The 23,463-nt window shown below is 39.0% G+C and overlaps 1 protein-coding gene across 1 annotated transcript in view; it reads left to right on the top strand.

Annotated features, from left to right (window-relative positions):
- The window catches only part of b3glcta (beta 3-glucosyltransferase a), a 74,767-nt gene that overhangs the window by 7,914 nt on the left and 43,390 nt on the right, over positions 1 to 23,463 (top strand). The window contains exons 2-3 of the mRNA XM_022200148.2: positions 3,906 to 3,949; positions 16,593 to 16,632. Of these exons, the coding sequence (XP_022055840.2) occupies positions 3,906 to 3,949; positions 16,593 to 16,632 (84 nt within the window). The remainder of the gene's footprint in view (positions 1 to 3,905; positions 3,950 to 16,592; positions 16,633 to 23,463) is intronic.

Genomic DNA, 23,463 nt, shown 5'->3' with positions numbered 1-23,463 from the left:
TCGAGGAACCTTCGCTTCACGCCAAATGTTGCATTTTTAATGCCACCAGAAACTGGGATGCCAGATGAAGTTGTAGTCTCACTGCTCGCTCTACCCAGCTCAAGATCTGCTGGATCCGATTTTATGTTTGTAAGCTTCACATGGCACGTAGGATTTACGAACATTAGATGATTATGTTTGGCCTAAATTGGGTTTAACTGGCTTTTTTTTCCCCCAACACTGATAAACAAAAAAGGGAAATGTATTGCAAATTGTTGTATTTTCCAAATAGTACATTTTACTGTCGTTTTTTTCTCTGCTTTTTTTCCTCTTAGGAGCCGGTTTTATCTGATATAAGCTACAATTTTTTTGTGGAAGAGTTTGAAAAGATGGTTCTCGACTAAAACAATCATTCTTGCCATTCAATGCCCACATGTCCGTGTGTTCTGGAGCTTTCAACCATGTCTTCATTCAGAGATAAAATACTCAGTGCTCAGTTGCTGCATGCACTGTACAACAGAAGTGACAGCGTCTCTGTACAATACTGCTTAAATTTTAAATGTTTCATACTTATTTCAACTCTTAATAACCACATAATGCATCAAGTATACAATTTAATCTTGTGAGCAATTAAAAAGAAATACACAGAGTGTGCTTGAAATGCAGTCTCAAAGTAGAAACTGTACGCGACAAAGGAGAAAACATCTGTGATAACTGACACACAAGTTAGAAAACCTGTGATGACTGGTGTGAGCAAATAATTGAGCAGCATAAAACAGGTTTAAATTAACAAGGTTTGGAGCTGGAAATAACTTTTTGGTTTCAAACTTTGCTTTTCAAAAGTCTAGCAGTTGATTTTCTTTTGTTGCAAAACTAAGTATTACGTTCTTGTTGGGAAAAATGAGGGTTTTGAAGCTGAAAGCAGAAAAAAATTACTTTATAATGTCATTGTGCCTCTTTGGTTATTTTGTCTTTGTTGTTTTTAGTTCTTTTAGGTCTATTTGTGGTTATTTTATGTGCCCTTGTTGTGGTTTTGTAATTCTTTGTCTTGATTTTTGTGTCTTTATAATGTTATTTTCAGTCTTTTTATGGTCAATATGTGTCTCTTTCTGGATGTATCATCTGTATGTGGTTGTTTTATGTCTGTTTGCATTGGTTTTGTTTGTATTTTTTTGATGTTTTGTATATCTTTGTGGTTATTTTGTGTTTTCTTTATGTTGCTTTTTGTCTTTTATTGGTATTTCCAATTAGCCTAACTGTGTGAACATGCTTACAAACTGGGCTGTGAACACCAGAACTTTATCGGTTTTGGACTGTGGACTGTGCATGTTTGCATCATGGGCTGTGTATGTCTGCATGTTTGCATCATGGGCTGTGTATGTCTGCATGTTTGCATCATGGCTCCACATGGAAAAGAATTATCAGATACAATTTTTCAAAATCCTGTACGATACGTCACAACAGTGGACAATGATACAGGAAGATGGGCGACCAAGTAAAAGTCAGCTAAAGACAGTTGAAGCATAGAAGGAGCCATAGTACCACAAATGAGAGCCACAGTGGTCATCATCCTGAAATGATTCCACAGACAGTATGGGGTACTTGTACAAGCTCAAGAAAAACAGAGAGGAAAGAGATTCACACTTGGCACAGGGGTTATTAATGGAAATCAGAGTTTCTGTGGCAGCTCAGACTGTGAAGGACACTGATTCAATGTGAAGGTTAAGCTTTTGTGGACGCCATCCAAGAGAAACGCCTCACCTTTTGCTTGCTCTTTGGCAAAATGAAACTCTGCTGAAATGCGCGAAAAGAAGCCCGATGAGTGTTAATAGCAGTCTCTACGATCAGATGAAATCAAAATAAGTTTGCTTTTTATATGGGGTCCACCATGTTTGGCATGAACCTGATCAGGACTACCACAGTAAATGCACAGTCCTGGCAGTGAAACACGGAGGTGGAAATGTAATGATAGAGGGGTGCATGAGAGCAAAAGATGTGGGAAGATTGTATTTATAGATGGCACAATGAAAAGCTGTTGCTTTAACAAAATACTGGCCAACAAGATGATTCCAAGTCTGCAGAAGCTTGGCAGAGGAGGAACATTCCAGCATGATAATAACAATACAGGAAGCACACTGCCAAATTCACACAAGAGTTTCAAAGCCTGAAAAAGTGAAAACTCTGACCTGGCCAACACTGTTGGGGTTTTGGAAGAGAACAGTGGAGAAACACAGCCCCTCAAGCAAAGAACAGCCGAAAAAATAGCGATTGATGAATGACATTGAGAAATTTGTACTAAACATACAACAACCTCCATGCCGAGGAGGATTAAGTTCGTCTTTTAAACATATCAGAGTATTGAAAAAGCAGAAGAAATAGAGCTCAGTGATTAGCGGTGAACGGGGTTTTGTTGCACTGTGTTTCTACTGTTTTACCTGTGTTTTGAATAAATATAAACTTGTAGATTTTAATTTTCCATAAGACCTGTTCATGCCCTATATACTGTAGCTGGAGGTTTGTCAACCTTTTGACAGCTTCTCATCGATGTTTGGTTAAAAGTTGAGCTTGACAGTCATTTCAGTACCGAAGAATGCTAATAATATTTTATTATATTTGCAAATATTGGGCCAAATGAGCAAAAATTGAAATCACTGCAAATCCTAGCCAATAAGATACTGCTTGCTGCAGAAACATGATATATTATCTCTCTGTTTAAGTTTTGGAGTGCTTTTGGTTGATTTCACAAATCATAGAACTCTTTTCTGTCTCCACTCCATTTGTCTCATTTTGTTCATTTCACAAAAATACTCTATTAACCGTGAGCCACTGTGAACAGTGTTGTCGCAGTTTATGTGAGGAATTATAGAAATGCTTGAAAGTCTGATTTTTCTCTTTGCTAAAAAATTAGACGTAGTCTACTCTAATGTGGACAATTTACTTTTGAAGACGTCTTTGTATTGAAACAAGCATGGAAGAATAAAACTCTTTCGGCTGGGTTGGCAAATTTGGACAGTTTGAAAACAGGCTTGCATCCATTGTTGTGTTTGGTGCCTTCATGACTGAAATAATTAGGTTCATTACACTGTTCATTTGTTCTGAACTCATGGCTTTATTTCAGGATTTGCACACAGAAGCATTTTGAAGTTAACTCTGCTCCTTGAATAATTTAAGTTGAGGGTCCCTTGCAATGGATTGAATTAATATCTGACCAAATTAGTGCAGATTGGATCATAAAAGCAAAGTTCTAGATATTGTATCAATCTTATGAAATATGCACAGCCATATTGGACTCTTTTTGTGTGGATTCTGTATATTGGATATTGCACTCAAGCAGGAATTTCATCTGGATTGTTCCTGGAAAACATATTGGCTGCTTTTAGGTTTTAATCAGCTCTCTCAGCTGCTCTCTAATGGCTGCTGCTGCGATTCAAGGGAAGAAATGTAACTATTTCTCCATTGTATCACCTAATTAAAGTCAGATTTAAAGCTGACTGATGTTGGAGTGAAGGCACACTGATTTAATACAAACTGCTGTATTAATTGATTCTTAGCTCTCCTGCTGTTTTTGATGTATTGATCTGACATCCTGGGAATCTTTCTGCGAAGATTTTCTTGTCCGAGAATCGATGGCAATGTAATTGGATAGAAGCTCTCTGGGCTCTAATTACAAACTCAGATTGACGATTGGTGAAGTATGCTCTCAACAGTGACTCAGTGAAAGCTCTGAAATATATATTTAAATGTATTTTCCTACATATAATACCATAAAACAGTTTTTTTTTTCAAAGTCCTGTCTTTGTACGACAGCTTTCAGAAAGAAAAGTGAAGGCTGAAGATAAAAGGAGACACTTTATGCTTCAATTTAAAACAATTCATTGCCGTAGCTCCATTATCTGAAATAATATAATCTCTTTCCATTCTTTCAGTTCACATCAACTTTGCTGCTGGCAGCTCAGGAAAAAGCTCACAGGTAAGAAAAATCTTTGCCCCCTATTATTCTTTATTTCTTGTGTGAAAATGACTCTTGAAACTTAGTGGTAGTCCAAGTTCCTTCCTGGTGTTGGTCAGTTCATGGTTTTTCTCACTTCTATTTAAACTTTAATTTGCAGACCAACTGCAATTAGCAATCACAGTATTTTTTTTAATGGATTGATTATTGGACGAGTCAGAGTTTGATTTGGCCTCCAACACCAGCCCATTCCCTCTTTCCTCAAGTTCAAGATGATTTTCTGCCTCATGCATTTTCTGTAGTCTGCAGTTGCTGCTTGATAAATAATTAACGTGTTCAGTTGCTCTACTTCTTATTGGTGTGAGAAGATGTTGACAGTAAGCCTCCTGGCAGAGGTGCTTAACATCACAGAAATGGTAAATTACTGACTTGCTTTTTATGGATGTCAACTAATTCTTTCTCTACTGAGGGTATTTCCAGCTTTGGCTTTGTCACTTTTTTTTAGTTTTTACTTATGTTTTTGTCAACGATGCAGAAATTGTCTTCAGCTAAACCTCCAGTGTGATATAAGTAGGAAACAAAAACAAACAAAAAAAACCCAGCACAGATTGTATTCATGCAGAGAGCACAAAGATGTTGGCCTCTAAACAAAAAAAGCTAAGCAGTTTTTCTGATGAAATAATAGTATCACGTTGTCATTGTGCAATGAAAAGATACTCAGTCAAAGCATAATCTCCCTTTTTTACAACAACCATTAGAGACAGCTGCCTGTCAAAGTGATAAAACGAAGATTTAAATGACCATTAAGAAGACAAAATCCATTAGGAGAATGAAGAGAGACAAGTTTTCACCAGGATGAAAACATAACCAGGAATAGGCCGTGTCTAATGTGCTCTTAAAGCTGTGAAACTTGTTTATTGCATTTTATATTTCCTAAACTGCAACAATGCATCTATTTGTGCTCTGAAACGTCTGCACAAAGCATCAGGACAAACATCTCAGCATTTATTTCTGTCTTCTTCTCCTCCATTGTTGACCCAAAAATGGAGCTGCTTGTGGTTTTGAGAGCTCGTGAGGTGGGTGTTGCCTAGTTACCACGGGACCACAGCGGTCTCTTCACTCTCCAAACATACCATGAGTTTCTTAATGCACTCTCAATCAAGGGTCCCCGCTGGATTTGAATTATTTCCATAAGAATTGCTAAATATTGACAGGTTACCCAGAGACAGGAAGCCACTTTTACATCATGAATATGTGACGTTTGCTCTATTACGCAATATTTGTCTAGTTTTGTTCTCTAAATATAGACCCAACTGCAAAGTGCAAACCAGGTTGCTGCCCCCTTTTTTTAGATCTCCTGAGCTAAAGAACAACATTAACAAATTAGAAAGGAATGCAAATTTTTAGGTCAAGGAAGCGCTCCGGTTTAGTTAGGGAGAGTCAGGGACGTGGCAGGAGGCTCAGTACTCATCTACATATATAACATTTTGCAACACATGCTTTTCAATTAGTGGAATCAAAAGTAAGCAAAACTTATTAATGCCAGACTTAAAGAAGTTTGAGTAAAACAGTTAATCACTGCACAAAGTTGCCTTATAGTCTACTGTAGTTATGCAATACACGTCTAAACTTTTAGTTCACAAATTAATTATGTTTGCGGTCTGGACAGTCCAAATCAAACATCATTCTGCTTCCTGCCTCAAGGAAATAGGTTTTTAAGAATGTTTTTACTGGTAGCAAATGATTGCAATGTTCTGTGCTATTGTGAATTAAATAGTGATGATGTTAAAAGGTGCACATCGATGGGAAAATGTGATCTGAAAAAAAAGGAGTTGGCTGTCAACGCTATTAAAAACAGATAATTAATCCAAACTTGATGGACTTCTTTGGGGAAAAATCAGCAGCAGCAATATAAACTGTATTGTCTGGATGTTTTGTATGTAATTGACTCAATCCAGCACTGTTTGTTCAGAACTTGTTTCACATGATTTACAGACCAAACGGTCAGTTCAGAAGATCTGGCGCTGCATATGAGAGGATTCCCCATCTGGCTTCAAACAGCTGGACCTGTATCATGATTCAGATCTAGCTAAATCTGTCGGCACTTGCTGCAGTGTGAGATGTGAGCAACACTGATCTCAGAATGCAATAAATGGAACAGTCAAGTGGTATTAGGTTTCCTGTTTCTCCCTGACTGCTGTCTTCCAATGGGAGGAAAGATTTGTTCTATTACATCCTCTGCTTTGATCAGTCTCGTTGCATGTAACTTTGCAACGAGAAGCTTATGATATGTAAAACATGGACCCTCCAAGCCGACTTTCTCCTTTGAAGATGGCCGGAAGCCTCTGATGACTGGCATCGGTTTGAACTTCGAATGACTCGGAGAGGCTGGCAGAGGCGAGCACAGGTACGGTGATTATCTGTCGCTTCAGGGCTTCATAAACAGCCTAAACAACGAGTGTACTATGACTATGCTTATATAAGCAGAAAGTGCCTTGATCTTGTGTACTCAGAGGAATAGTGAAAGGAGGCATGCAGGAGCACTACGCCGAGTGAGAAATTACTTCGAAACCTCCTGCTGACGGTCCTGCAACACCAGAGAAAAACTTCAGCTTACATATGCTGAAGATGCTGCTGCATTTGAATCTTTCCGAGACACTTTTCAAAGAAATCGCAGGGTTCAGACAGGAAGTTTCACTCTTTAAAGGGGTCAGCTTCTGGTGATTTGACTAGATGTGGGGGGGGGGGGGGGAGAAGTAACAATCAGTCATGTATCATATACAAAAACACAAGCAAAGGAGTTAAAAGTGCTAAACTTTGTGAGTCATTGAGCTGCTTGTTGTGCTTTTTGAGGATAAATGTCGCTAAGTTTCATAATGCAAATTTGATATTGAGTTCACTTTAGGCTGCTGGATGAGACCAGGTGTGTTCCACAGGCAGGAACAACCCAGCTATTCAAGTTTCCAGTGAAGTTACATAATGTTTTTTAAAAACTCAATCAGATTAGAGACTTCTTAATTGCTACTGTGACCACCTATAGTGCGAAATGCCTTTGTCCTTCTAAAGTTGCAGATCTTCATGTTACTGAAGGCTGTTTTCAATCTTAAGTGCATTGCAGCAGTTTGTTTGGTAACCAGTGCTGACAGAAAAGAGCTGCTCCTTAACAACATCATCTATTCATCTCACCATGTCTGATTGAACAATAGCATCTTCACTGCTGTTTGGAGGTTGTTGTGCTTTCTTCCAGACATCACCGGTGCAGCTGAAATGCCTGTCACTGCATGCAAAAAGAGTTTTTCATTTTCCTCCCCATCCTCTCACCTCATGCAATTGTTTCTGCGAAAATCAAACTCGAGAGGATACGTGTCAGTCTGATGTTTGAATCAGCGCTTCATCTCCTCTGCAGTGACCTCAGATCAGCAGAAGAGTCTTTTTTTCTGAGCTAGCTAACCTGTAGGAATGCTGCCAGTATTCACCTGAAGTACCCGCAGCAACTGGACAAAAAATGTAACGAGGCAGGAGACAGTCATCTGCATCCAGCCAGAAAACATTTTTTGTAGAACCAATTAATTTTGACAAAACCTGCGGCGCTTAAAAATACCTACAGGATTAGCTGGAAACAAGTCATTAGTACTCTTAGTAGACTAACCCAATTTGTTTCTGTCCAAATCACAATTAGTCATCCCTTAATAATGTCACAGTTTTTTTTTTAAAGTCAATAGATTTTTATTTATTGTTCAAAGCAAGAACAAATTGTCTGTGGGGAAATATCAGATATCGCGGCTGAATAGTTCACTCTCTGAATGTTCATCAGGTGGTTGGTCAAAAACGAAAAAGAATCCTCACATTTTAACTCTCCAATGGTCTTTGAATTACTCATCTGTTACTGCGTTCTATAGGAAAACCTGACCGAATCTGAGCTTAAAATACCATCTCATCAGAATCACATCATTCAGTGTGTCTTATTTTAAAAATTCTCTAAATAAAAACCATTTGCTCTAACCAGATTCAGTAAAAAAAAAAAAAAAAAAAACACTTCTGCAGTTCTTGCCGTAACCAAACAGCTAGAAATGACAAAACTGCTACTAACAGTCCTGTGACAACAAATCTGTGACTTTTCAGCTGAACTGCTAGCAGATAGGAAGCACATTGAAAGAGTTACTATTACTTCTTCCAGTATTGGTGACCTTGAGCACAAAATGTTGTACCTGTGGATTTCAGCTTTTGATTATTGTAATTATAATAGTTATGCTCTTTCCATAGAGGTGCACAACTTTATATTACAGTTCAAAGTGAACCAACTGGAAGGTAAATGTGACAGGAGCTAAAAATGCCCAGAAACAGTTTAGAGTTGAAATGGTGAATTTAGCCTTTATCAAAACTGCACTATGGTCAAGTGCAGTCCAGTCCAAATCACAGGATTTTCAGTATTTTGAATTATGCCCAGTCCTAAAAATTCTGCTTTTCAGATAGAAAGGAGCATATTTGTGTATTTCAGAGCACAATCACTATATGATATTTGTATTATTTGCATATCATTTGGCTCAGATTTGTTACAGTCAGCTTTAGGGTTAGCAGCTACCAGTATTAAGAGACAAAATGAAAATACCTCTCACTGTAGTTTGCAGCAACTGAAGTGTATTGACCCCACTAACATCTAAACAAAGTAGTAACTTTTTCAGATGCACTTACAGATTTATTTATTTTTTCTAATATCCTGTATGAAATCACTTTTCTCAGCTCAATGGCAGCTCATTCAACAAAACATGCATATTCTGTGTTAGCTGCTGGGATAATGAAACAGCAAGGACCTTGAAATATTCCTACAGTGTTTCGACAGTAGCTTTAGAATCTCGAACAACAGTAAGTTTTCTCAGAGAACCTTTAGGGTTTTTCATACATGGCAGGTAAATTATCTTTTAGTGAAACCGGGAGTAAGTCTGTGACAAGTGTTTGCTGATACATGAAAGGAGGATTCTTTAGTTGCTGAGTGTTTTTGTGTCTCTTTGATCCAACAGCGATGTAATTACTTTGTTCAAATATGATTTTATTTCATCACTAAACTAAAAGCTCTTGATGAAACTCCTGACAACGCATCTCTGCGTATCAAAGTTGCATATTTAGAAGTTTTGTCTGAAAGAAAATACTCCCAATCTACCTTTAAATTGCTTAAATGTAACTCCATTGCTTTCTTTATAATGTGCAGATCTGTGAAGCCCCCCCCCCCACTTACCCCTTCTCCCTCGCTGCAGCCCGAGCACACCAGCTCACCTGCAGCTCAGATGGAATACTGTAAAACTGGTGCACATAATGGCAAGTTGTAATGTCGTAGTAATTCAGCCATTAGGTTCAAACCAGCAACGAATTCTAAAAAGAATAATGGTCCAGATAGCTCCATCCTGCAAGCAGATTGAATTGGCTCCTAAGGTTTGTTGCATATGAAACCCCATATGTCAGAATCTGAGTTTTATGGCTGTCACTGCAGGATAGACTTCCAGCATTCGATGTGTTAACAAGGCAAAAAGATTTCAGGGAATGTCTTTCCTAAAATAAAAAATGTGTTTGAAAAAAGTGAAGACACACTGCAGCAAAAAAATCGATTTATTTTGAAATAATCATAAAACCATAGTCTCTAATTTGGTTTGCTTTGAGTGTTTGTCAGGGCTGAGCAATTCAGGAATAATATCTATTTTTTCTCTAGGTTACTATATATATATATATATATATATATATATATATATATATAAATAAAATGCTCCATTTCAGTATTTAGTGTGAAATGAATCAAAAACATAATGGAGTAAAGTGTGACTTTGGCTCAAGTAGGGCAATATGAACTTGAAATTTGGTTCACTCAGTTTGAACCTTTTGCTCTCATATGCTGCATTATCTGTGTCCTAAACTACAGCATTTGGGATTTGCTAATTGCAAATTTGATCACCATTTTGATTTTTAAATTGATTAATTATTCATTCAGCTTATGTGTTTGTTGTTTGTTTCCAGCTACAGCTGTCATAACTTATTGTCCTCTAACAACCTTTTCACCAGGCTCATGTAAGCCACATTTATAGCAACATGCAATATTTTCTGATAAATCCTGAAATATCATCCCAATGTTTTCATGTGGGACCGACACCTTTCTCCAAACTTTCCAGACAAAATTGTGCTCTGCAACATCTATCAGCCCTCTCATGTAGGGGCCATGGAGCACACTGTGACCCTAAATAACTTACACAGCGGGGCTCGACAGTAACGGGTGCCTGTTGTCCCGGGCAACCAGATTTGGACCACTGTCAACAATTTTGTGCGGTCTGGTCGCCTCTGTTGGCAACAGTTTTCCTGTGCTTAGAAAAACAAAGCTGAATCCCTGTGAGGACGGTCTTCCAACTAAGTGAGAGTGCCCCTGCTGAACTATTTCACTGAGTGAGAAATTGCAAAATTATGGAAGAAATAACCACACAAGAGGGTGGTAGTAATGAATAAAAACAAGCAGAATGTTCATAATATCTTGGCAAGCGAATACTGTATTTGTTTCAAGAAATGATCAAATGTACCATAAGCTGCGCACCACACATCCTTCAATCAATGGAAAAAAACATGTAAACACAACATCTGGGGCTGATTCATAAAGAGGGAAGCTCAAACATATGACCGGAGGAGGACCGATGCACCTATAGAAGAACTAATCAAAGCTGCTCTTACAAATCTGAGGTCAGGAGATCAGGAGCTTGGCAAATGTTTAATGTTTTGTACTACATCCAGAGAACAAAGAGCCCTTTCTCAGGCTCAGCGCATAAAAAAACTGCTCTGATGTGGCTGAATTGTAAAGCTGAAGATTAAACCAGGCTGGCAAGAGTTAAATAATCAGCCTTTTGTAATTTATCACGTTAATTACCTTACTTTGCAAATTTGAAATTTAAATGCGGTGGCATTAGTCTTTCATTTCGTTCACTTTTGTTTTGGATTATTTATAAAGCCGAGCCTCTTGTTCTTAATCAAATGGATGATGGTTGTTGCTATGGATACTGTCCAAAGCTATTTTTTATGCCCGTTAATTACATATTAAGGTTAACTTGACTGGGTGCATAAAATTACTGACTGTCGTCTGTTTTTGTTAGCTGTTAAAATGAGTCGCAGCAGCTGCAGTGATGTAGCTTAGCATTAGCTAACATTAGACGGCTTCGTATCTCCCACTGCTCTCCACTGTACTATTTCTTCCCAGGAAGTACAGGGACTTTCATGACGTGCAGAACAAATCCACATCGAGCGAATCCGTCACAGAGATCCCCACGGCATGATTACTTTTCCCTTCTTGTGTTTGAGGCAGAGTGTTGCTGTGAATTAGAACACCTGTTATGTACATTTAGCTGTCTGGTGTAACTTTTCGTACCATAATTTATATTTTATTTAGGTTATTATTATTTTATTGTCAAATTCAAAGGATAAAACTGGCCATCTTCCTCTCCACAGATGAAAAGACCAAATGAATGAAAAACCAACAGTTCAGTCAGTCAGACTCTTAATACTGTCTGACTTTTCTACCATTTCTGTTGCATCTGAGCCGTTCGGTTCCTACTGAGAACTTCAAAAAACAAGTCACAAAGATTTATACTTGCATTCCACATGGAGATTCATTTCCTAAAACACTGTAGTTTTTTTTCGCCCCAAATGTTGCACAAACACGAGTGAACAGTGCATGTTTTGGGGGTCTACTTTCAGCTGGATACATGTGTACATGTCTGGTGTACTGTTTAGAATGTATAGCAGCAGGATTGTGAATGTGGGCCTAACTCAGAATAAACTATAGTGTATGTTTGTGCATGTCACCCAGTGCAGTGGATCACTGGGTTCCTCACTGACATATTAAATACTTTTTTGGACAACAACAGGGTTCCACAGCGCAGAGGAGTAAGCTTCATCTGGCTCCGACTGCTCAGGCAATATTTGTTAGTTGATGAATACATTGTTAGGTTTGGTCTCTCTTGAGCCGGAACAATTAGTAGCTGTTTAATCATTTCAGTCCTTTTTTCCAAGAAAAACAGTGACTGAAATTGCAAAGCTCCATCTGAGTCCAACCTCTCAGATGTGAGGATTTGCTGCTTTTCTGTTTTGTCTTAGTGTAAACTGGATACACTCAGTTGTTTTAGTTGAAAAATGAGGCGCTAGAAGAAGTCACCCTGGGCTTTCTGGAGTTTTGAGTGTTTTTTATAGTTATTTTTTAGAAAATGATGATGATAATAATAATAAGCAGATGGTCAACCAGGGAAAACTACTGTTACTCGCAGCCCTCGTCTCCACATTGTGCACGCGGGTGGTAAAGGTTGGCATCCACAATAGCAAGTTAACTGCAACAAGCTGTTAACAGCAGTTTTTTTTCTCCTCCTAATTCTTCAGTTGAAGCTGCCAAAATATAGAAAAGGGGCTTTGAAGAAAACCTGACAAGAATAGCCCGCTGATTCCCACAAGCAGCAGACGTTTCAAGTCATTAAGTCATTACACATTACGAGGTTTTGCTTCTGTTTGAAAAATGAGTATTAAAGGAAATTTGAATCTGTCAGTTCTCAGGGCACCCTGTCATGGAGGAGGGGACACAAAAGATGTTTTAATTCTAAAACCGCTCAATAGATCTGAACGCCAAAATGAAGGTGACAATTTTCAATCATTTTATTCCGCTGTTGTAGTAAATATAGAGTGAAAACAGTGCTTGGAGTGCTCGGCAGTCCATAGCGACTTCTGTAAACATCACACACATTTTCCTCTCACATGTCAAAATACAGAGAAACCCTGCAACCTTGAATCATTCTTGCCATCAGTGAACAGAAAGCTAATGCGACCTGACTGGTCACTCACATCAGTGAAGCGTCCGTGCCCTCAGGGGACGGAGAGATGTAGCAAAGGGGCAGGAGCTCTGTTGTGTATGTATGTGAAGAGCCTCCGAATCAAAGGCGGGGATCAAAGGGCTGTCATTGCGGGTGTCCTTGATTGCATAACCGCCACATGAAGTAGGCCGAGCGTCGATCTCGAGGAGTTTACACATGTACACCTCAGCTGAGAGTACCTTCACCGAGGTGCTTGCCTTTGTTCTGAGGTTAAACTACATGAGGCACAATCTTTCTGTCTGTCTGCATCAGCGTTGCGGTGCCTCAGATCAAAAGCGCTCAGGGGATGGTGAAACTAACCCCTTCAGATGGACAGTGTAGACTCATAGCAATTTCTTTTTAACACCTATGGGTGGCTTATTCCCACCGCAAACGGCTGACAGCCTGCTGTCAGATGGGATTAAAGGGAGCGTTACCTGTGTGCAGAAGCAAAGAAGGCCAAAAAGGAGCCGGGTTCTGTGAGCTGAGACTAATTAATCTCTCAGTAATGGTAAAAATGATATGGGATCTCATCAGAGTTCACTCTCCTGCAGAATATTAGATCATTTAGCAGAGAAAGATTTGTAGCTCTTGTGTCACCCAAGTGCAGAGACTTTATGAAGTGCGACCAAGAAGCAGGGTTTTAAAGCTTTTTAGGGAAGACCTGATGAGAAATGATGTTCGCTCACCCTGCTGTTGATCATAGACAGACAAGAATCCATCTAATAAACCATCAGTGCTAATGTAGCACAAATTTGAGCAAAGTTTTCACAAATTGTGACAAAAAAATGGAAATTAATGCACTTTTTATCCACTGCTTTATGGTGATTGTAAGCTCCAATCCTCCAGTGGGGTGCCATTAAACTTATGCAGAAGAAAAGGGTTCATAGAGATGGCATAATGAGACCAGTTAGACCTTCGAAGCCGATGCAGAAAACACAGATGGCTTTCTGTGTTCGGTTTTATGTATTATTGTGAGGAAGGTTGCATTCTCCTCCTGCGGTCAACACTGATTCAATGTTTCCATCTGCCGCTATTTATCGTCTCCTCAGTGGAGCGGAAGCTTTAGCGGAAGTTGCACGCTGGTTCAACATCTTTGTGTTTCCATCGCATTTTGCAGTTTGCTTTAACGATACACAAAAACGTCTCCGGCTCGACTGAGCAGAAAATCATTTCTACAGCAGTTTAAGTTGATAGCATTTTATTCCTAACAGGGGGAAGTTAGCACACCTACTGAAAGAAAGCAGCTGTTTGTATTATATTGAGGTTTTTTTTTTTTAATTTATCCTAATAGCAATGAAAACACTGCAAATAAATCCAGGTTTATATTGCGTAAAATCTGCTATCAGAACAATAGGATGGGCTTAGTAAACCAACAACAGCAACAACAAAATAAACATTTCTAAGCTCATTTTGGATTTAATTTCTCTCCAGCGTTGTTGTCTTTTGGATTTTACTTCCACAGATAAAATGACGATACTGTGATACAATTTGAAGATACTTCCATCTTGTTTATAGTGCACTGGATGTTAATTCTGCATCTTCTGTGTAGAACTTCACAAAGTCAGTCTCAAGCTTGAAAATAAGTATAAAATAAGTACATAATCCAAGTAGCTTGAGTAAGCCCACAGTGTTTGTGGAGGCGTTTCTACGGGTGAGAGGATGAAATATGATCCGAGAAGTCCAGGTTGAGCGAATTTGAAGGGCAAAAGCGCTGCACAGAGGTTTTGTAATGCTGTAACACAGGATTCTGGACAGTTATGACAGCAACAATTCTTTTATCCTCCATCACCATCAGCGATCAGTGACTATAAAAAGTAATCTGCCAAGAATGTGCACTTGCCTGTGATTGAACATTCACACCAGTGCCAAACCAGAGTTGTGATGGAAGGGCCTGAGCCAGGTTCAGCTCTTCTTTTTTTTTGCCAGATGACCCAGAGTTTTTTCGCCGGAGGCAGCTGCGTCAGGGCCCCGCTGAGCCAACAACAGTGGTCTAATTGAAATGAATGAGGAGGCTCCACTCACACAGCCAATATTACAAGAGTTCACGACAAAATAGCACAGCAACGAGACAGAACGTTGCAAATTGATGTCTCACACTGTAGGACTGTCTGGATGTAGAGATTTCTCATTAAAACCTGTTTAAAAACCTGTCACTAAACATTAGGTCTTGTTCGGAGTCATATAAAATCACGCTGTAGACACACATGCATTACAAACTGTTGCACGCTTACAATCAATACAATTGGTAACGCTTGATAGAGCAGTTAATTCATCACAATAGATGTCTGAATTTTATTTTGCTTGGCAGCCACAGTGCAGTGATTTACTGTTTCCTTTCTGCCTGAAAGGCGAGCTGTGCTGAAGAAGAAAAAAAAGAAAAAGAGAAACCATGTGCCACTCCACTGTCAGACAGAACATATACAACAACAACTTCTACAGTCTTTAATTTGTTTTATGGTAATTTGCCTTCACTTTTTGAGCAGTTTCTCCAGCTTCTAATAACTGTTATGTAATGTATATTTTCAAGTTGAGGAGATTTTAGAAGAGTAATTATCTGATAACGAGTCAGATTCTCCTGTCTTATGAGATGCTTTTTTTTTTTCCTTGAGGTGACTTCTCTCTTCAGCTATGGAAATGATTTCAAGTGAGTAGTGTCTGATAAGACGAGACAGAAACCTTGTGGGCATGACTAATGCTACTGAGTCCAATTAAGCTGATGTACCCACTGAATCAAATCACCCTGATATGATCTTGTCTGCCTGTGCATATATTTGCCTCCAACTCTGATCACCTGAGAAAATAAGAGGAGACAGAGAGCCTCGCACAAACACAAATCATTGCAGTGAATATATCTTCATACTTGCTGAACTTTCCGCAGTTATTTCTGCATCTCGTTCTGTGCTCGTCAAAGCGCTCAATTCAGGACTCGACGAATTATAGTAAAGATAAGACGTGCAGGAAACGTGTCCTACAAAACTAAATGAGTCATGACAGTAACAGGAAGCTGCTCATGGGCAGGAAAATTGGCAAAAATTAATAGGTCGTTCTCTATTATGGAAATTGGTAGAGCTCTAAATGTGCTGATATCGCAGGTTATATATAAGCCCGTTCACGCAACTGCCACCAAAACGCTGCGATTCCCTGTAACCACTGTACCACACCCACTGACAGTGAATTTATGACTTAGTTAAGCTCTCTGAAGGCTGCAACAGCTTGCCAGTGAAATGATTGTTAGTCTAGAGGAAGTCATAAATCAAAACAGGTCTCTGTTTGTCATTATCTATTAATACTCTGCCGCTCTCGCTCTAGAGCTCTGGAAACAGCCACAACTCGCACATTCTTGCCTTCTCCCTTGACTGAAAGATTTCCTCTGAAAGATGGAGGTGAGAGACAGCTCTTCAAAGTTTCCCCTGCTTGTGATTGATTTACTCATCCCTCCATGGTCTGTGGCGTGCGCTGACAGCTCTGGAGGTGGAACAGTGCTGAATGCCTTAATTGAGCCGAATGCTCGGAGCTTAAATGCTGGAGGCACAAAACCCACTCAATTAGTAAGGACTAATGACGTGGGGTATCGCCCATTATTTCTCCAAATAACCCATAGGGGATTCCATATTTGGGATCTCTAAGTCTTAATTAGCGATTAGGAAGAGAAAATAGAGTATTAAGCAGAAAATGAGCATCTTCACACAAGCCAATTTTTCCACAGTTTCCACGTCTTTTGTTAAAACAAAAAAGTGTATGTATGTAGGTCATTATTTGAAGACTGCCATTTGAATTATTAACAAGTCTCTCTGTCTTTTCAGAGCCAAGATGATATGCATGTCATCCACAACAACCAGCTGGGTAAGTCTTTTCTTCTTCTAATTAGCAGTAGGAATAAGGATGTCAGAAAAATAGAGCAAATAAGGTAACCAGTGGAAATGTTTGCTGAAGCAGAAGCAATGAAGAGCCGGTCAAAGAAGGATGATTTATTTTAACACATTCAGCTCTGCAGTTAAATCACAAATAAAAACTGCTCCAATGAGAACATGGATAGCCTACACACATGTGCAAGTAATATACTGTCTTATACATAATTAATACACATTAATCCTAGTATTGCATCAATGTTCAAATTACTGTTGTTATGCAGTTGAAATATAATACTTCTTTGGTGCGTTTGCAGTGCGTTTCTTGAAACCTTCATGCCTCCCTATGAACTGAAAAAAATACTGCATAAAGGGTTAACAGAGGTGTTTTTAGGATGGAAACTTAAATACACCACATTATGCCAAGGCAATCTGGCAGGAAACCACAGACTTGGCCTTTATGTCCTTTGATGCCAAAATTTAGTTTAAAGATGCACCTTTATATCTTAATTTTCATTTTGCACATACTTTTCTATTCCTTTACTGCATGTTAAGTAGTTGTCCAGTCATCTGGGTTAAAGTTTCTGCTCATTGTTGGTATGATGACAGATCTTAAAGGTTGCTCCGTGTTCCGCTGTCAGCTTGGATTAAACATTCGACGGCAAAAGTGACATTACAGTTTCACAACATTCATCCATATTTTAAAGCCGTATAGCTACAGATGTGGAGGTATGTCGCTCCTCACTCACTTGGCCTGATGTTTTGTTCCTCAGCAACAATAACGCACGCTGTATTGACACTGATCAGCCACCGTGGGACCTCTGGAGGAGTTCTTTGGTGTTTGGAACGGGATAATGGCGGCAGATCTTTAGGTTTCTGTGGGCTGTGGGGCCTCTATAGACTAGATGTGTTTTGTGGTGTTTGGAGGCCAAATCAGCACCTTAAACTCTTGATCGTGTTCCTCGAGCTGTTTTTATCATGTACAGAGACGTGTTGTTCTGCTGAGGTAGAAAAACAGACTCCTGCACATTGTCTAATTTGAAATCGTGAATTTATTGGTGCACTGTTTTGGTGCTCGACCTTCATCACGCAGATGGTCTATTTGCTTGCTAATAAATACCAATGAATTTATAATTGCAAGTTAGAGAGTGTGCGGGAGTCTGTTCTTGTACCTGATGTGCTCTTCCCTCTCCTACGCACCTGCCTCGTGAAATAGATGTGCAAAGAGTTCCCTTGAGTTCTGCTGAGGCATACCACTAAAATGTTTAGGTGGGAGATATGTGTCAATGCAACGTCCACATTAATGCCAAGTTCCAAGGTTTTCCAGCAGAACTTTGAACTAAAACCGAGACAATCAATATTATTCACTTTGCCTGTTTTTAATGTTCTGTCTGATCAGTGTGTAACAGCAGCAAAAAGCTTTTCACAGTGTTATTTTCCACAAGAAACCTTATTGGTAGATTTATTCTAATTAAAATTACAATCAATACTGACTTTTTCTGTCTTTTTACCTTTGGGAGTAAATTACTGTCTTTATTCAAGAGCTTGTTCCTTCAATTTGAGAACATGGTTTCTGTTTTTTTCCGGTCAGATATTTTCATGCTCTCTCAGAACTCTGCCCTCTCACTCCAGTCGTCTCTGCTCACATGCAGATTTGCTCTGCTCTTGATCAAAACTGTATGTCTGCACTCAGATATGCTGCTGCTTCCACGCATTTCCTGTCCTCCCTGTACTCAGGTTTCTGCTTCTTTTCTGTGCTCAGATCTCTTGTTCCTACTCTCAGTTTTTTTGTGTAACAGGTTATGACATGAGAACTGGAGTGGTTTAGGGCACATGTCAGATGGGTGCAATTCCCAGGTAGCACACCCCTGGTTTGATTCGCAGGTGGCCTGACCTTTACCGTGGATCATTCCACTGCTCCCTTCGCCTGCATTTCTTGTCCATTTTTGCTGTAACTGTCTATCTAATAAATGCAAAAATAGCATTTCTGTTTAATAGCCCTCGCAAAGTTCCCCAAGCGGTAGAATACCAGATATTGTGTTGACCAGTGACATTTTCACTGCCGCCTTGCGTACCTTCGCTTTACCTCTAAGAGCGAGTCACGTGCTTAGATACTCCGAGTTCTTAGTTTTCCCTCTTTCAGGGCTTTAATCTCTTTGGCATGACTTTTTTTTTTGGCATGACTTCTGAAATGAAAGACAGTTGATATACCAGCTCAAAAACTCAGCAATGGCCTCTAATTTGTGTGCTATTTCAGAATAATTAACAGTGTCACAGTGCTCAGGAAAGGAAGAGAATCTAACACAAACCACTATAGAGCAGTGAAATGATGTGCAGTAAAGGATCGACTGCCAGGAAATCGAATCAGGGACTCGTTCCTTGAGGTATTTGCACCCATGTGACATGTGCCGGAATCACTCAGCTCTCAGGCCGTCCTGTTAAACAGAAATCCGAGAGCAGAGCAGGAATAGATACCCAAGAGCAGAAGTTTCGAAAGTGAACAAAATCAACTTCAGTGCAAGGAGTTTCTGGGGTTAAATGGGAGAAAATCTGTGTAGACAGCAGTAATGTATATCTGAGCATGAGCAGAGAGTGTCTGAGTGTGAGAGCAGCACATTACGGTGTCTGTGAGCATGAAAACAAGGAATTATACCCTCAAACTGAAGGACTGCACTCTTGAATAAAGATAGTAATTTTTCACTGTGTATTCGAGAGTGTGATTGCTAAAAAACACCATATTTAATGCGTAACAATATTACTCTACCACATAAGTAGAAGTAAATATAGTACACTACCAGTCAAAAGTTTCGACACACCTTCTCATTTTATGATTTTTCTCTATTTTTATCATTATTTACAGTATAGATTCTCACTGAAAGCATCAAAGCTATGAATGAACACATATGGAATTATGTAGTAAACAAAAAACGTTTGAAATAAGTCAAAACATATTTTATACTTTAGATTCTTCAAAATAGCCAAACCTTTGCTTTGATTACTGCTTTGAACACTCTTGGCATTCTCTCCATGAGCTTTATGAGGTTGGCACCTGAAATGGTTTTCCAAATGCCTTGAAGGAGTTCCCAGAGATGCCGAGCCACTTGTTGGCCCTTTTGCCTTCACTCTGCAGTCCATCTCATCCCAAATCATCTGGATTGAGTTTAGGTCAGGTGACCAGGTCATCTGACACAGCACTCCATCATCTCCTTCTTGGTCAGATAGCCTTTACACAGCTTGGAGGTGTGTTTGGGGTCATTGTCCTTATAAAAATCCATCTAAACGCAAACCGGATGGGATGGCATGTCGCTGCAGGATGCTGTGGTAGCCATGCAGGTGTATGCCTTCAGTTTTGAATAAATCCCCAACAGTGTCACCAGCAAAGCATCCCCACACCATCACACCACCACCTCCATGCTTCATGGACCATCCATTCACCTTTTCTGTGCCGCACAAAGACAGCAAATGGAACCAAAGATCTCAAATTTGGACTCATCAGACAAAAGCACAGATCTCCACTGGTCTAATGTCCATTTATTGTGTTTCTCGGCCAAAACAAATCTTTTCTGCTTGTTGCTTTTCCTTAGTAGTGGTTTCTAAGCAGCTATTTGACCATAAAGGCCTGATTGGTCAGTGTCCTCTGAACAGTTGATTTAGAGATGGGTCTGCACGAGAACTCTGTGCTGCATTTATCTGGGCTCTAATCTGAGGTGCTGTGAACTTGTAATTTCTGAGGCTGGTGACTCTGATGAACTTATTCTCAGCAGTAGAGGTGACTCTTGGTCTTCCTTTCCTGGGGCAGTCATCGTGTGAGCCAGTTTCGCCATAGCGCTTGATGATTTTTTTTCAGCTGCACTTGGGGATACATTCAATATTTTTGCAATTTTCCAGACTGACTGACCTTCAGTTCATAAAGTAATGATGGATTGTTGTTTCTTTTTACTTAGCTGATTGATTTTTTTTTGCCATAATATGGATTCTAACAGTTGTCAAACAAGGCTGTCAACTGTGTACCAACCCAAGTTCTGCACAACACAACTGATGGTCCCAACCCCATTAAAAAGACAAGAAATTCCATAAATTGTCCTTGGTAAGGCACACCTGTGAATTGAAAACCATTTCAGGTGACTACCTCATGAAGCTCATTGTGAGATGGCCAAGGGTTTGCTGTCATCAAAGCAAAGGGTGGCTACTTTGAGGAATCTAAAATATAAAACATATTTAGAGTTATTTCTGAATTGTTTATTTGCTACACAATTCTGTATATCTTGCTTCATAGTTTTAATGTCTTCAGTATGCATCTACAATATACAAAGTAGTAAAAATAAAGACAAAACATTGAATGAGAAGGTGTGTCCAAACTTTTGACTGGTAGTGTATGTCTATGGGGTTATTCTATCTCAAATCATCTGGGGGTGACCATTTCTGATTTTATTGAAGCATTATATAGATACCTTTATGGATATTTGTGGAATTTTCTCATAGTTTCTGAGTTTTTTTTGCTAAAAGAAATGCTTATCAGCTCACTTTTGGGACATTTTCAGAAATTTAAATCTGAAGCAATGTTTGTATGATAGATAAAAGTCTAATGCTTTGGCTGTTCTTTCTCGTCAAGTCATTGATTCAAAATCCGCAATATTCTATGATTATTAGTCAGTTAAAATATACAAGAACAGTGAAGTGTTCATGAAAAGTCCCATCTTAAAACACATTAACAAAAATATGTATAATGCTGAAGTCAACTAGTGATATTTTTTTGAACCATGTGTGGTTTCATGTCATGAAAATTTAAAAAAAATTATATAAAATACTTTGATGAATGGATGGATAAATAGTTGCACAGATGGATACTGTTGATAGATAGATATATAGAATCTAAGTGGAACGCAGTTGTCGTATCAAAATGTTAAAAACGGTAGAGATTTCAGAGTGTTCATGAGATGTTTTAATTACAATATAGTCTCAAATTTCAATGTGCAAAAAACATGCTAAATGTAGGCAACGGGAAACTAAAAATTACAAAACAACTTCTGATGAGTATCTGATATATTTTCAAGGAAAACTGTTCTAAAAAGGAGATTTTTTTGAGATGGACTAAGCCTACATGAAAACGTAAATTTATTAGTACACTTTTATTTTGAAAGCAGTTATCTAAAGCCTGTCCAAAACTCGTTTATACTTAAAAAGCAGTATTAAATGTATATTCATGCAGCATCTGTGTGCATCTGAGTCAGTTACATTGTTGCTGTCTTTGATTGTAGCCTGCTTGTGTTCAAAGCTTCTATTCATAGTGTGTGTCATATTTTGAACTCTTTTACTGTGTTTGATATTTGAGATCAGTCATCAGTGGAGCTAATTTGTAATCTTGGATGACATTCAAAGGGCTGAGCTATTACTGAGTATTTTTTCAGTTTTAAAAGAACTGCATCCAAAGAGATGGAGGACATTATCCCTTGATAAAATCATTAACAGTAGCCTCTGAATTGAAAAATGTTAGAGGGTGTGAAATTTAAAACACCACAGTGTGCTTTTGTCTGCTTTCTCCCTTGAAAGTGTAATCTTTAGAGTTTGTCAGACCTCATAAATACAGTCCCATCTCTTCATCGATTTGACAGCAACCAGGAATTTCATAAGTAGAGCAAATAAAAAGATCTCATGCATGGCTTTCATGCTTCAGGGGGCTCATACAATCACCATCTGAGAGTGATTTTCGGGAGCCTGCAGAGGAGTTTGGAGCCTGTTTCCTGGACCTCTGCCTGTTCATTCAACTGGGTCACCACAGACGCAAAAGCACACAAAAGCAACTTCATAATGCTCTCATTTGGCACCTCAGCACAGAGAGGAAATACAAACAGACAGCTATCTGAAAAATGGAGCTATACGATCTGGCACTGCCATAATAATTCCCTTTGTCACACCAGAAAAGCTACGCTCGCCTGCAGAGAATGTTGCTTGTGGGAAGAAATTTAAAAGATGGATAAAGGAGAGTCAGACTTTCCATTGTTTTAGCAATACAATAACATCAAAAGGTATAACTGACTCATTTATTTTAAAAGTGAAGCTGACCTTTTGGATGGAATTATTCAGTCTTTCTTCAGAGGGAGGACATTGTCTAAGTAGAAAGATGTCTCATTTGAGCGGCATGCAAAATGAGACATTATATGCAGCATGTTCACACTCCATATGTATCTACATCATTATGTGTCTTCAGAGCAAACAAAAAGCAGTGTGAGTCCTCTGGCCATGTTGTGCTGCATGCAGTTCTTTTAAAAATGCAGCATGCTGCCATTCAGCAACATAGATTGCGGAAACCTCAGAGAACATCACCTTCCTTAATGCCTCAGGGAGGGAAATTGCTCAGACCAGCCACAATAGAAAGATACATAACTGCATAGCTAAAATGCATTCTTAGATGCATGCAAGATTTTCTCAATCACTGCCGCGGGCTCCAAGTCCCTATTGAATGTAACATTACCTCCCACAGCACAATCAGCAAATGGAATCAGAAATACTGTGTTTTCCACACGTTTATTTGCCAAGGTTTGGTTTGTGCCGTCAGAAATGTGCTGCAAACTGATGAGAGCGCACTTCTTCCACCGGGTATTCCAATTAGTTTATGAATTTTGAATTATTGCACTAATGTTACATGACATCTTTCTTTCTTTTTTTTTTTTTTTATCTAAGTCAGTTTACAAGATTAAAAAAATCCATTAAATTCTTCAGCATCACAAAAAAAAGCAACAACATCATAATAAATCTTGTAATGCCTTTGGCTGTCTGGACTAATCAGTTCAGTCAGTTCACTTCCAGACTGCGGGTCTGAAGAAGA

This window comes from Acanthochromis polyacanthus, chromosome 13 (genome assembly GCF_021347895.1).
Source record: "Acanthochromis polyacanthus isolate Apoly-LR-REF ecotype Palm Island chromosome 13, KAUST_Apoly_ChrSc, whole genome shotgun sequence".
Classification (NCBI taxonomy): domain Eukaryota; kingdom Metazoa; phylum Chordata; class Actinopteri; family Pomacentridae; genus Acanthochromis; species Acanthochromis polyacanthus.
Note: the sequence above shows the minus strand (reverse complement) of the source record. Positions and strands in the feature narration are given on the sequence as shown.